At 39.5% G+C, this 13129-nt stretch overlaps 1 protein-coding gene across 1 annotated transcript in view; it reads left to right on the forward strand.

Annotated features, from left to right (window-relative positions):
* Positions 1 to 13129, forward strand: part of GADL1 (glutamate decarboxylase like 1) — a 103352-nt gene that overhangs the window by 35989 nt on the left and 54234 nt on the right. The window contains exons 12-14 of the mRNA XM_014937660.1: positions 3139 to 3338; positions 7627 to 7678; positions 10251 to 10340. Of these exons, the coding sequence (XP_014793146.1) occupies positions 3139 to 3338; positions 7627 to 7678; positions 10251 to 10340 (342 nt within the window). The remainder of the gene's footprint in view (positions 1 to 3138; positions 3339 to 7626; positions 7679 to 10250; positions 10341 to 13129) is intronic.

Raw genomic sequence — 13129 nt, forward strand, 5'->3', positions numbered from 1 at the left:
AACAGTAATACCGTGACAACTCAGTTTTGGTTTTGAAGGTAAAATTTGTGAATTCAGTATCTGGCAGATTTTTTTTTTTTTTTTTTTCCCCTTTCTACTTTTCCATCATTTGACTATTTGTGTCTTCAGCTTGTTTGAGTCTATTACTTTTGAGACAGCAGTGATCAAGGAGTGACTGCTTTCTTGAGCACAAAATTTATCTTGGATTTTTTTTTTTTTCCTCTTCTGTTGCCCTCCCTGCCCAAATTCTGTTCTGCAATGTTCCCTTTTTCTTGCCCTCTCCACCTTGCTTCTTGCATTGGTCTGGCATATTTCTTTCTTTCTCACAAAGCATGATTTTTGTTTCTTCTCCTGTCTGTTCTGGTGACATGCTGGAAGGTGTCACAGTACTCACTTCTGGAGATTGACAGTAGGCAATATTTTCATCATGATTTCTTGAGCGTGTTGTGTTATTAGTAAGATAAGCAGATGGAAAAGGATCATCAAGCCAGCACGTCTTGTCAGCTTTGGATGCAGCAGGCGAGTAGGACAGTACCTACGTTTTTCTTTTTTTTTAAATGAAATATGTTTCTAGGAATTTGAGTTCACTCAAAGATATTGAACTATTTGTCCTTGTTGCATTTTCAGTGTGGAGCATTTGTTTTTAAACTACAAAACTCTGCAGGTGTACTGTGATCCTAAGTGAACTTCTCAATCTTTCTGTAATATTACCAACTGAGTTTAGGTTTCTTGTGACAAACAAAAGTTATTATTTCTCACGCAACAGGCATGAGGGTAACTAATATCCTGTGATATCCTCTCTTGTGCGGCTGTATTACATTCTGATAAGGCAGAAGATAGTCCCATGTTGATCAACCCTGCTGTACACTCACTGCAGAAACACTGTGCAAAATTTTAAAGCCAGTAAGAGACAAAGCAATTCTTTATATATTTATTTCTATAAATAAAAATTTGTGGATGTTGCTGCCTTTTTTGTTAAAAAAGCCATGACTAGTAAACTTGCATTTCCCCTGAAAATCAAAGTATAGAGATCTAAATTAATAGGGCACAATGACTCGACAGAGTCCTGTTCCTCTTGTGCAGCTGCTAACCAGAGAGCACAAAGCTGTACAAAAACTGTAAAGGATAGATGCTTCAATGCTTGACTTTTCTTTGATTTCCAATGTCATCATCTTACCTTTCTTTTGCTGAGAAAGTTGAAAAGTAGGTGTGAGAGTCTTAACTACCGCAAAAAATCTGTGCCCAGCATTGGCTTTCCAGCTACAGCTATCATGTGTTGCAGCAGCACATTATCACTGGTGACTGCAGAGGGAGAGGAGCCACTGCCCCTTTTTTCCCCAAGCTGTCACATAAACTATTTTCACATGGCTGAATGTGCTGGTCCTTTGGCTAAAGAGTTCAGATTGAATTTGCTGTCTGTTTTGCAAGCTAGGAATATTACAATGGGATTGTCAAACCCCTATGGAAGTAGTGGAAGAACCTTTGGTATTCTTCTCCTTTTATGCTTAATGAATAGGTGCATGGGTTGTTTTTTTTGTTTATTTTGTTGTTCATATTGATGGAGGTAATTGAAAAAGCTAGGAAACAGGGAGACTTATTCTGCCAGTGGATTATTTCTCCAGTGGCTTTTTGGCCTTGATCTTTTTTTCTCTATTTTACTAGCAGTTCCAAAGTTATCAGTAGTGTATTTTAATGTAGATCAAGAGTTGTACCTCTACTACGGGAATATGACACTTTGATTAGGAGTGATGTCAGATCCTGTCTGCCATTTTAAACTTAGACTTGCAGCAGACGCAGAGAAAAGGATGAAATGTGAAATCCTTTTTCAGTTGGTTCAAATTGAAGAGTGATGTTGACATGGAAAATAAATTGGGCTCTTTGAGTTACAGCTTAGCAACTTCTGTCACACTGTCCACTTCTGTTCCTTGGTCTGTTCTATGTGGAAGACTTCTGATTCAACTGTCACTGAAATACAGGTTTGCAGATCTGAATCGGATGCTGTAGCCATGTTTTTAACCTCATCTGAATGTATACTCTAGTATTGTCTTGGAGATTGTGGTTTATTTTTTTTATCCACTTTTAATATCATGGACAAATCTACAACCTTTTCTATCTCCTGGGGTCCTTGTAGGGCCACCCTCATCTCTGGTCTTGTAACCTGCTCTCTGTCAGCTCTTCTCTCTTCTTCACAGTATTACAGAGCATACTTTGATATTTCATTCTTCAGCCAATGGCCAGTCCTATGCTTCTTCACTTCCCCTGCACCTTTAAATCTATAACAGCCACTGTGCATTGTTTCCCAGCTTTGTTCTTTGCTGGAACCTGCCACATTACTTGTGTACCTTTGTCTGTTTTCTGCTGCTCATCTCTGCCCAGGCAGTCTCTCAGAAGTTGGAGGCTGGAGACTGCTGAATAAAAATAATTTCATTAACAAACCATAATTGGGATATGCTAAAGTACCTTTTTTTGAGGTTTATTTTCAAATGTAAAAATTGTCTGAACTGTGAAAAGAGACAAAAATTGGGATTGTATTAATCTTCTCATGGTGTTTTCATTCAAACAGTCAGATCCTAAATACTCAGTGACTTTATTTTCTGGTAAGGGCTATACATCTATTTCTTGGGGCTAAAATCTTCCCTACCCGCAACTAACTGTGCAATATATGAAGTTCTTTGCTTGACAAAGAATGAATGGATTGAACCATTTGCGAACATGTAGGCAGCTCCTCAGGGGCTGTCCTTCCTATCTATAGACTGGAGCAGCAGACATAAGCTTATCCTTCTTCTCCCTCTTTTCCACCCATGTATGTCTTTGGGCAACTGTTTCTGTGGTACCCCCTCCCATGATTTCTTGAGATCAGAGTGAGAATTCCTCTTCAGCCTGCAACTCTTCAGGGACATTATGAAGAAAATAATAAAAAAACTTTCCATGTTGTCAGTGCTGACTTCACTGGGTTCAGGTTCACCCAGGGTTCTTAAACCACACTGTAAGATTTGGATAGTTTCCAGCGTATCCAGTTCTGTTTCACTAAGCAGTTGGTACAGCCAGGAAAAAAAAACCAAAAGGCTTTGGTTTGTGAAGATAAGGAGGTTTCAAAATGCTTGTCAGCAGTCTAAGTCTCTATTGTGTTTCTGATAGGGCCTCCTGAAGAACTGTTACTCTGCCAAGGCTGCCTACCTGTTCCAGCAGGACAAGTTCTATGATGTCAGCTATGACACCGGTGACAAGTCCATTCAGTGCAGCAGGCGTCCGGATGCCTTCAAGTTCTGGCTGATGTGGAAAGCACTGGGAACCACAGGCCTCGAGGAGAGAGTGAACAGGGCGCTGGCTTTGGCTAGGTACTGCCTCCCAACCCTGAATATGCCTTGTCTGTTTAATTAATTAATGTTGACACTGCTGATACACCATCTCTGAAACAGACCACATTGTTACTTTTGCCCCCTCTCCTTTTGTCTGTGTATAATAAGAGGAACTAACAGCATATAATTAGTTTTATTACATTTGCTACAATATTTAATAGTAATTATGACTTTTAGCAATAACCATTGTGTCCTGCAAGAAGCGAATTAGCCATTCTTCTGTTCACTTCATTCCTCATGACTGAGGAAACACAGAAACCCGATGATGTGGGGAAATTTGTGTGAGGACACTATCAATGTTAGGATGTAGTAGAGATATATAAAGGCATATTGTTCTGAGATACTGCTTTTCTTTGTCTTCACAACTTTGCTGAAGATCTTAATGCTTATGGTGTGTTCTGTTAGGGACTGAAGCACCTTTTTCTTGTAATCTTCCCGTCACCCGTGCTGTTCAATTTTACGTAGTTTTTGGTCTTGCAGCACTGAATTTCACAACTGAATTCTGCAAAATTCTTGCTAGAAGGTGTTTCTAAAGTGATGGTAATCTCTCAGTTTCTGGGAAGAAACTTCCGTTCACAGGTTGTTTTGTTTTCTGATAGAAGAAATAGTATTGAAATAATGGCCCATTAAAAGCAATTCACTTGAAGCATCATATTTATTCAGAACTTATATAAGATAAACCACCTGGGCTAGCTAAACACTACCAAAAGTCAAATCATTAATATTTAAAAACATCCACCTGTATCATATTGCCATTTTTGATATGAGCTATCAAGTTGAAAAGAATTGAATGTCTACTCCAGTGCAAATTAAAGGAATAGTCTCGCTTTACTTTTTCTTTAAGTGACTTCATTAAAAATGTGCATTAACTAAACCCAGAATGGATTAGAAAGGAATAAAAAGAAAGAAGCAAAACCAGAAGAGCTCAAATGAGCTTTGGCTTTTTTCTCTATTTCAATTCTTTAAAGCCACTCATTGTTTGGCTGGTTAAGTGTTCCTTAATAACTTCTGGTTAAATTGCACCTTGTTTTTGTTCTGAAGCATTATACTGTTCTGTGTCTGTACAGAGTAAGTAATTCATTCCACTATCAGTAGGAGAATTCAGCCTTATCAAGGTCACTGGCCAAGGTCGTTTGACTGAGTGTAGTGATTAATGACCTTTCTGGGATCGATGTTTCCTTTGAATGTTAGGATTCAGCTGGTAACGCTTCTAAGGAGGGTTGTCGGTTTTTACTTTTTTTTTTTTTTTTTTCCCCTTTAAGAAGAAATTTAATTCTTAGTCATTATCTGATGAAGTATATTCTTTACAGTAGCTGCATTGCTCTCTTGAGTCTGCCTGGACATGGGCACTCTGCAGCTGAGCCATCAGGTTTGCTGGGCGCTCTGCCAGGTTTCCCAGCCACTCAACAGCTGTGCAGCCTTTCTCCTCATTTGTTACAGTAGGTTTTACTTTGATGTTGCAAAGGTGGTATTTCATCGTTCCTAAACACAGACCTGGATTAATTCTCAAACTCGTCCACTGACTATAGAATTTAAAGTTTCAGGGTGGTTGTAGGCATGTATTTCTGTTGCATCAAACTTTGGTTATTGGCTATTCCATTCATTTCTTCTTGTTCTGGAGATGAATCATGTTTTCAGTGTATTAGATAGCCCAGGAACATTGTGACGCTACCTATCTGGAAAGGCTTATTTTTAAAATAACATTGTGGAACATTGTGACGATACCCATTTGGAAAGACTTATTTTTAAAATGCTACAGAAGAGCATCCTGCTGATCACTTTGGAAAATTTTTTGCTGTTTTTTTTTCCAAATTATTTTTGATACAGGGATGTTGCTTTATGAAGTACACTAAAAGAAGATAGAAGTAAACTGCTTTTAGAATACAACTATAACCACCTCTGCATTTTAAGCTTCAGCATCTTTGCAGTTTTTCTGATTCCTCTTCTGACACCCACTCTTAGCAGACATATGTCTACTTTCACTGCAGATCTCTACCCCTCATTTTCTGCAAGGCTTAATCATAGCAAATACCACTTCTCTGTGCACTCCAATACTCACTGAGACTCAAGTCCTTCCAATGTTCTACAACCATGACATGATAATAAAACTCCACTGTCAACTGTGGAAAGATGCAGAGTAAATTGCTCCACTGCCATCAAATGGTGCTGGCAAGATAAATCATGGGTGATGGATTTTCTAATGGCTGCCGCCTTAGACAATTGGAAATGTAGTTAAGAACTTGATTAACAGTGTTGTGAGCTTCACCGACATCAGATATCCTATGTCAGATGGGTGGTATAAAAACCAGGCACTTGTGGTAAGAGGGAGGGGTATTAAGTGTTGTAAAATAGCTCTAAGACGTCTAAGCCTTAAAAAAAAAAAAGTGATCATACATAGATCTTAAATAGATATTTAAAAAAATACATAAATTGAAGGCCACTGTCTTGTGAATAGTGTGTTGATTTTGCTGAAGTTTGGCACAGAATTTTATGCTGAATTTTGAATTTTTTGCTGAATTTTATTCAGAAAATTCAGAAATTCAGAATTTCTTGCTGAATTTTATGGCACAGACATGTATCTTCTAATCAAAAGGACAAAAGCAATGAGCTTCTTTTACTTAAGACAATTGCCCTACAGAAACAGGTGCCCAAACCCACTCACATGCTATCTAGCCTCCTCCTTAACCTTTCAGTATACCTCTCTTTCAACCTAAACAGTAGAGTGGGCACGAACAGCCAGGTGACAAAAAAATGCACGCAGTAGGATCTAAATATTCATGGCAGAAAAGACCCAGAACCTCAACATGTTATCGTGAGAACATCTCAACGGTGCACAGTGTGACACAACTCCTAGAGCTGCAACAACTCCTAGAGTGTTGTGGGAACTGGCTCTACCACAGCAACCATTTTGCAAGGCTGTGTGCTAAGAGGTAATGAGTCACGCGCGCAGCACTTGGTAATGATAAACAGCGTGACAACTCCCCGTGCTCTGTTTTGAAAAATGCGTGCCATCTAGGGTATTGTTTACTGCCTCCCCAGCCAACCTGCTTCTGAAGCACATCTGCCGAATAGCAGGCGTTGCAGATACAGCTGTGCTAGAGGTGTCCCTGCAGGGACAGGTTTCAGGCATGTGGATAGGACCAAGGGGGGTTATTTTGACAATATTTTTCTTCCTCAAGTAGTGGATAAAAGAATTATTTGTGTGATGACCAGTAACGCAGCTGCAGGCAGGAAAATGCCGAATAAATGCAACAAAAGAACAGATTTGTACGCGATCAGTAGTTTAACTGTTTCAGTTTTATTCCTTTTAGACAGCAAAATCCTTGTGTAGAAGACTAAAATTCTGTTGAAACATAAAAGCTGTGTGTATTTGAGGGGATTTCTTTGGAGTTTTCCTTGGGGCTTTGAGAGGGAGGAATAAATAGAAGTCCCAGCTATGGCAAAGTGTCCTCTTTGCTTCAGAATTCCTGTGTGATGTGTGCCATGGCAAAGTTGAGGTCATGTTTTTAAAAAATTTTATAAATGGAAGCTATTTGGATCCAAAGTTTTGATTCAAACCCATCTTCCCATTGAAGGTTTCTGTGTTTTTCATAATGACAGTGAAAGAGAAAAGAAATACTTATTTTAATGCATTGTTGTCATAGGATACCCAAGGATTATTGTGCATCAGTAGTGACTCACTGAATGGAAGTGTGCACTGTTGTGTACAGTGTGGAACAAGGACAGTAATGGGAAAATTGCTGGCCTTGAAGCAATTAAATTCTTTTAAATTCTGGAAAACTTTTAAATTCTGGGCTAAACTAAGAGGTCCCTGTGACAATAGTAGTGCAAGAGATGTCAGTGTGACCGTGAAATAACATGGCAGCACAGCATCAGTACTTGAGAAAAAAAAGATGGAGGCGTTAATTTGTAGAGAGCAACATCACTGGAAATTTGCATTGGGAAAGTTCACAGCAAATAGGATCAATTTGTGCCATGTGGCTCCACTGGAAATCTGTGCCTGAGGACAGAATTTGGCCTCTCCTCAGTGCTCCTTGGCTGGATGTAGCCATCATTTGTTTCCACGAACTGATAGCTACTGCATTTTCACAGCAGGTAGAAATGAGGTTTAACTCTGTGGTTTCTCCAGGGAAAAAAAAAAAAAAAAAGAAAAAAAAAGAAAAAAAAAAGGAAAAAAGGCATGTACATGTCCAAGAACTTTGTTTTTGTTGTTTTCTGTATGTATTGTTTTGTTCTGTGCTTTAAACCCCTGCATTTTTAATTACAGATATTTAGTGGAGGAAATCAAGAAAAGAGATGGGTTTCAGCTTCTTTTGGAGGTAAGTGAAAATGGAATTGAATTGTTATTGTTATTGGGGGGGTGTTGATTGTTTGATTTTGTTCTTTTTAGTCAATTGCCAATTTGTATTTGAAGTATGTCATTTAATAAGTTTGTGTATTAGAGATACACGGATACGATAGAACACACATATCCTGCTCTGTATTCCCTACCATCAGTCTACCTATATTCCTAGCATCTGGGCCTGTATTGCTTCAGGGGAATAGATGGAGTACTTTTCTGTGAAAGTGAAGATTCTGGCTGCAAAAAAGCAGTGCTTGCCAGACTTATGGATAAGATTGTGTGCTGAGTAGAAGAATATTTTGATCCTAAAAATGGACTTTTCATCAACTTTGAAAACTGCTAATTTGAAAGTGCATACTGGGAAACTTGGAGCGCAGATTTTTGGGCCAGCAGCACGTGATGGGGTTACTGAAGTAGCAAGTCTGTTGGAAGCTCTCTATTTTTTGTTATTGTAGAGCTTAGCAGAGAGCCCAGATCTACCATAGATGTGAAAGCTGTTGGTGAGAGCAGAGGCTGCTGTTTAGTTACTGCAGGAGCAGGACACCTGGGTTAAAAGTGGGAGTGGAGGGAGTGCTGTAGTGTGGGCTATGAGAAGGAAGTTGAGCAAGGGTTAAGAAAAGGTTTTCAGGAGTGCAGGGGGACAAGCAGTGAGAATTCAAAGACTGCTGGGAGGCAGCCTGGCCCAGTTATGCGAGCTCTTTCAGAAAGGAAGTTGGACAAGAAGCTGAGGAAGATGATCTTCTGATACATGCAGGGAGTCCTGTAATGAGAACTGCTCTATGGCCTGGAAATGCTGCTCGTGCTTGAGTCATCTTGAACTCTTCTGTGGTATAATTGCTTACGTGCTTGGATAAGAGCTGTGACAAGATAACCAGAAATAGAGTGAAGCATGGCTGGGGGTAGTTGAGTTTTTCTAGGGTGAATGGTATTTTCAGAGGGGGATGGTGTATTTGATGTGTGAAAGGAAACTGAGATAATCAAGAAGGCAATATAGGCAATGACAACATGGTAATATATGCCATCTGTCTAGTCCTGCCATCTGATTTTAAACAGTTTTAAAATAAACCCTGTAGCAGCAAGCTAGTGCTTGTGCTCATGAGGAAACTGCCTTTTCAGGGTCTGTGTTTATGTGTGTACTCAATGCCTGCTCTTTGGGGAAAGAAACGGGACCTTAAGAGCTGAGCTTTATTTCATTCAGTGGCAGCAGGTGGCAGGTTTGCAGCTCTGTTCCTGCTGACAACGATATTCTTCTTGATGATTAAATTGTATTTAATGCATTCTTTGAAGTGAGGCGGAAAATGATATGAGCAGTTCTCAGTGCCCTTTCATGAAAGAACGTGTCTCAGCTGGTGGGCTCTCCTCATTCAGGAGACTGCCTGGGATTGTAATAGCAGCCACTTTCACAGTGGGGCAAAGAGATGGTGTGACCCAGCTACCAAGCTCCCTTTTAATTTTTTTTTTTTTTCTTTCAATCAGTACTAATGAGGATGGCGTGTGGGAGAGGAGAGAGGTGTGTGAGTTTATAATCCATGTTATAATCTAGACCCCAGTTAAATACTGTGTTGCAAATTACGTAGGTCAAGATTGACTGAGTGGGTTTATGGGTAGGATGGGATTAGATGGCACATCTATTCCCCATGCTATTGCTATCTGTTCAGGTGAAAAAAGAAAAAATTATTCCAAATTAGCAGGAAATGTAGAGACATCCTGTACTGGGAACATCATATGTGAAACAGAAACCTCATAAGCACAAAATGCCTTATTTTATAATGCATGGTGAACAGCCATTCTTGTATGGGAGTCTTGCAGCTAACTCTCTGATAAGATTAAAGGCAAAATTTCTCTGGAGGGAGGCAGAGATGTGGAATCTCTATGTTTGCTCAGAAGACCTGCTTAGATATTGTACAAGGTATATCCAGGATATGCCACATACCCTGCAAGAGGTCCTGAGATTCTTATAGAATGTGGAAATTGAGAAAGCCAGCATTAACTCCAGCACTGTGCAATGTGCCGTATGATACATGATATAAAATGAGATTGGCATTGTTCAGTAAAAAAATGCCTGGGTGTGCAAGTGTAAAATGGTAACAAAAATTGAGTTTATTTTGTGTAAAATGCATTATGGGAAATTTCCATTTAAAAAAACACTAAAAAGAAAATGTGTTTTTCTCTTTCAAGTTGCTTTAATTTTGAAATCTATACGTTACCTCTCTATGCCTCTTTTACATGTTTTTCCTAACCAAAGTTTTCAGTGAGCAAAGCAGAGTCAAATACGTATATAGGAAGAAGGAATGAAAAAGGAACCCCAACAGGTTTCCTTTTTATGGCAGCAGGAAGAGAAATCAATGACACAAAAACTATTTCTAGTTTCAAAAAAGGGAAATAAAAAGTGAGTTGGAGAAGGAAGTTTTAATGAAAAGGATATAAACTCAATGGCTTCGCCACCACCTCACCCCAAAAAAATAAAGCAGAGTGCTCCGACAAGCTATGCTATGTATTCCTGTCCCGTATATTACATCTCATAAGCAATCACTTGTTCTCTTGTTTAGCCGGAGTATGCAAATGTTTGCTTTTGGTACATTCCACCAAGCTTAAGAAAAATGGAAGATGGACCGGAATTTTGGCAGAAGCTGCACCAGGTGAGTGTCACATGAGCAGTGTTATCTGTAGCTCGCTGATTTATCTGTGTCAGATAGGAATGTGAAATAGTCCTTGGCTTTCAGTAGAGTGGGGGTTTAATCCTTAAATAGATGTTGGTAGGATTTAAGTTTGTTCTCTGTTCAGACAAGGCTAATTATTTTTTTTTTCTTAATTTAAGAGATGCAGGCATATACAGGTACTCAGCTTACTGTCAAAGCTGTTAGCAACGGGCAGACTGAGAAGAGGAACAGTGTTGTCTGCATCTCTTGTCTAGACAGAATATTCATTACCTGTTTCAGACACTTAAGACTGTCCTTGGAACTTGTCTTGCATTATCTATGATAATCTCTGATAATGCAAGTGAGGAAGTGCTTAAGATGTTATTTCTGATGTTAAACAATCTCTAAATGACAAGAGAAACACAATGGGAAAAACTTAACTGGTAAACATTTTGGTAACTCTTTGCCATCCTGGCAGAAAATCTTGAACAACTTTTAAAAAGCAACACTAAAATTTTGTTAGTTCCTAGTGAGGAATCGGTATTTAATATTTAATTAGAAGCCAATAGACATGGTGGTATTATATTTTACTGAATAAGCTATTCTGTGAGGAATTGAATTTAATTCATTGTTTGCTCCTCTCTGTAGCTGCTTTGGTGTTCTGCATTTATTTTTTTCCTAGAATTTGCTACTAGAAATTTAAACTAGAATGTAGATGTGTATACCGTCTGCATGCTTGCAGGTGGTATATGTACTATGAATACGTACGATATATACACATGCATACTTCCTATAATGTCTGCTCTCCTTTCAGCAGCTTTCCTTTCACAGGAATTGCTTTTAATTTATCCTGCATGCTGGTGTCTTTAGGGTGAGGTGGTCTTTAGCCCTGTCTGTATTGTTTTGGAAGGAATATTTAACTTTTGCAGTGCAAAGCCCTGCATAGCCATAGTGTGGATACAAGGACTTTGTGTTTATCATGCTTTCACAAAGTGTGGATGGGTTATGATCCTTTCATATGAGGCTTCCCCTCCTCTCCTTAGAGTGGAAGGCCTACACACACACACAGCCCCACACCACCCCCATACCTCCCCTTTCTCACGCCGCCCCCCTAGCCTGTATAACAGCTCCCCTATCCATGGGGCAGTGTGCATTTGGAAAGGAGCAATGGGAAGGCATAGAAGAAATCATGCTGCAGCTGCCACCTTTTGATTGATGTCTGCTACGGGAGGGACTGAGGAAGGGAGGGATGAAGCACAAGGAATGGCTTTGAGCACGTATATCGTGAGAGGCTTGTTGGGTGCAACTTACTGGTTCTTTGCTCTGCTGCCTTAGGGTGCTTCTAGTCCAGGTGGGGAATAGGTGCTGGGCTATATTTTACGTACTGATATAGACAGACTGATGCTGGAAATGCAGACTTCCTAGCCAGTGATTTGTGGGAGAGAACTTGGAGGGAAAGGAACTTGCGTTTTCATTTTTTCCTCAAGAACTGAGCACCACTGCAGATCTCAACCACTCCTTTAATGGGCAAGGTGACATTTTCTTGTTTGTTACACTTCCTCTGATGAAGCACTAAGAAACCCAAAATCCTAAAGCATAACCTATTTCCCTCCTCCGCACAAAAGCCCGAACAAAAATCTACCAGGAACCAGACCAAAACTCCCTAGCAAAGCAAGGCACTGAATTGCACAAATTTTTCTCCCGGAGGAAACAATGAATGATGATTATTGGTTGTGTTGCTTTAGGCACTGCTGGGAAGTTTTTAGATACTACAGAAATGAGCCCATTAACAAACTAAAACATGTTATTTCACCTCCCTGATTCTCTACAGGGACAGATCTGGAGCTACTTTGCTTTTTGGGTGCTGAGGGCCAGTTTGGGGCACAGCATGTACCAGTGAACAGATGAGATGACGGCACTGGGTCGCAACAAATAAGACTGACTTGAATTTTCCAGCTAATGTCGATTTGTTCTAACAATGTTGATGCAAACAGCATAGTCATTATATTAGTATTACATTAATCAGTACAAATATATGGCTAGGCAAGAAGGAGTGCCTCCTGATCAGCAAGGTGTTAGTGGTAAGAAGATGAAGACTGGGTTGTTGTGCCATTGATGGGCAGATGGGGATGTGTACAGTTTCTTGACTGCAAGTGCTTCCTGAATATTCCCATCATTTCACTAAAATGAGCGTTAAAACGCTTTAATTCACAATTTAACAATTTGTCTTTTCATACAACATTTTAACATGCAGTTATACCATTTATCTAGAAATCAATCTTCCTTTTTGTTGACCTGCATTTCTGACAATAATTAAGGAAATGTATGTCTTAAAAATCCCTTGAGCAAGTAATTGATTTTATTCACCTGCTTGTTCAGCAGTATGATTCAGAATAACATGCTGTCTTCTAAGGTTAGCTAGGTGAGTTTTAGTGCTGGTGAAAGTTGATAAGCAAATAACTTTGTGAAGAATTTGCATAGTCTTATGCAAAATAACCTTGAAGGTTTTCTGCTGTACTGGCTCTTCTCCAGACTCGATGGCCCACTTTATGTGGAAATGTGTCAGGGCTGACTGGATTGCAGTGTGACACCTGATTCTGATGTCAGTCTTCTAGCTGTCCTACATTAACTGTGTCCCTCAGAAGGGTTCCCCCTGCCTCTTTTTTTTTTTTTTTTTTTGTCTTTGACTTTTGATGGGTTTCCCTCTAGGATCTTTTTATTCCATCTACGTTTCTAAATCTGTTTTGGATATCTGAGGGGAATTCTCGTAACTAAATACAGTCCAACTA

Source organism: Calidris pugnax, unplaced genomic scaffold (genome assembly GCF_001431845.1).
Source record: "Calidris pugnax isolate Ruff unplaced genomic scaffold, ASM143184v1 scaffold11, whole genome shotgun sequence".
Lineage (NCBI taxonomy): Eukaryota > Metazoa > Chordata > Aves > Charadriiformes > Scolopacidae > Calidris > Calidris pugnax.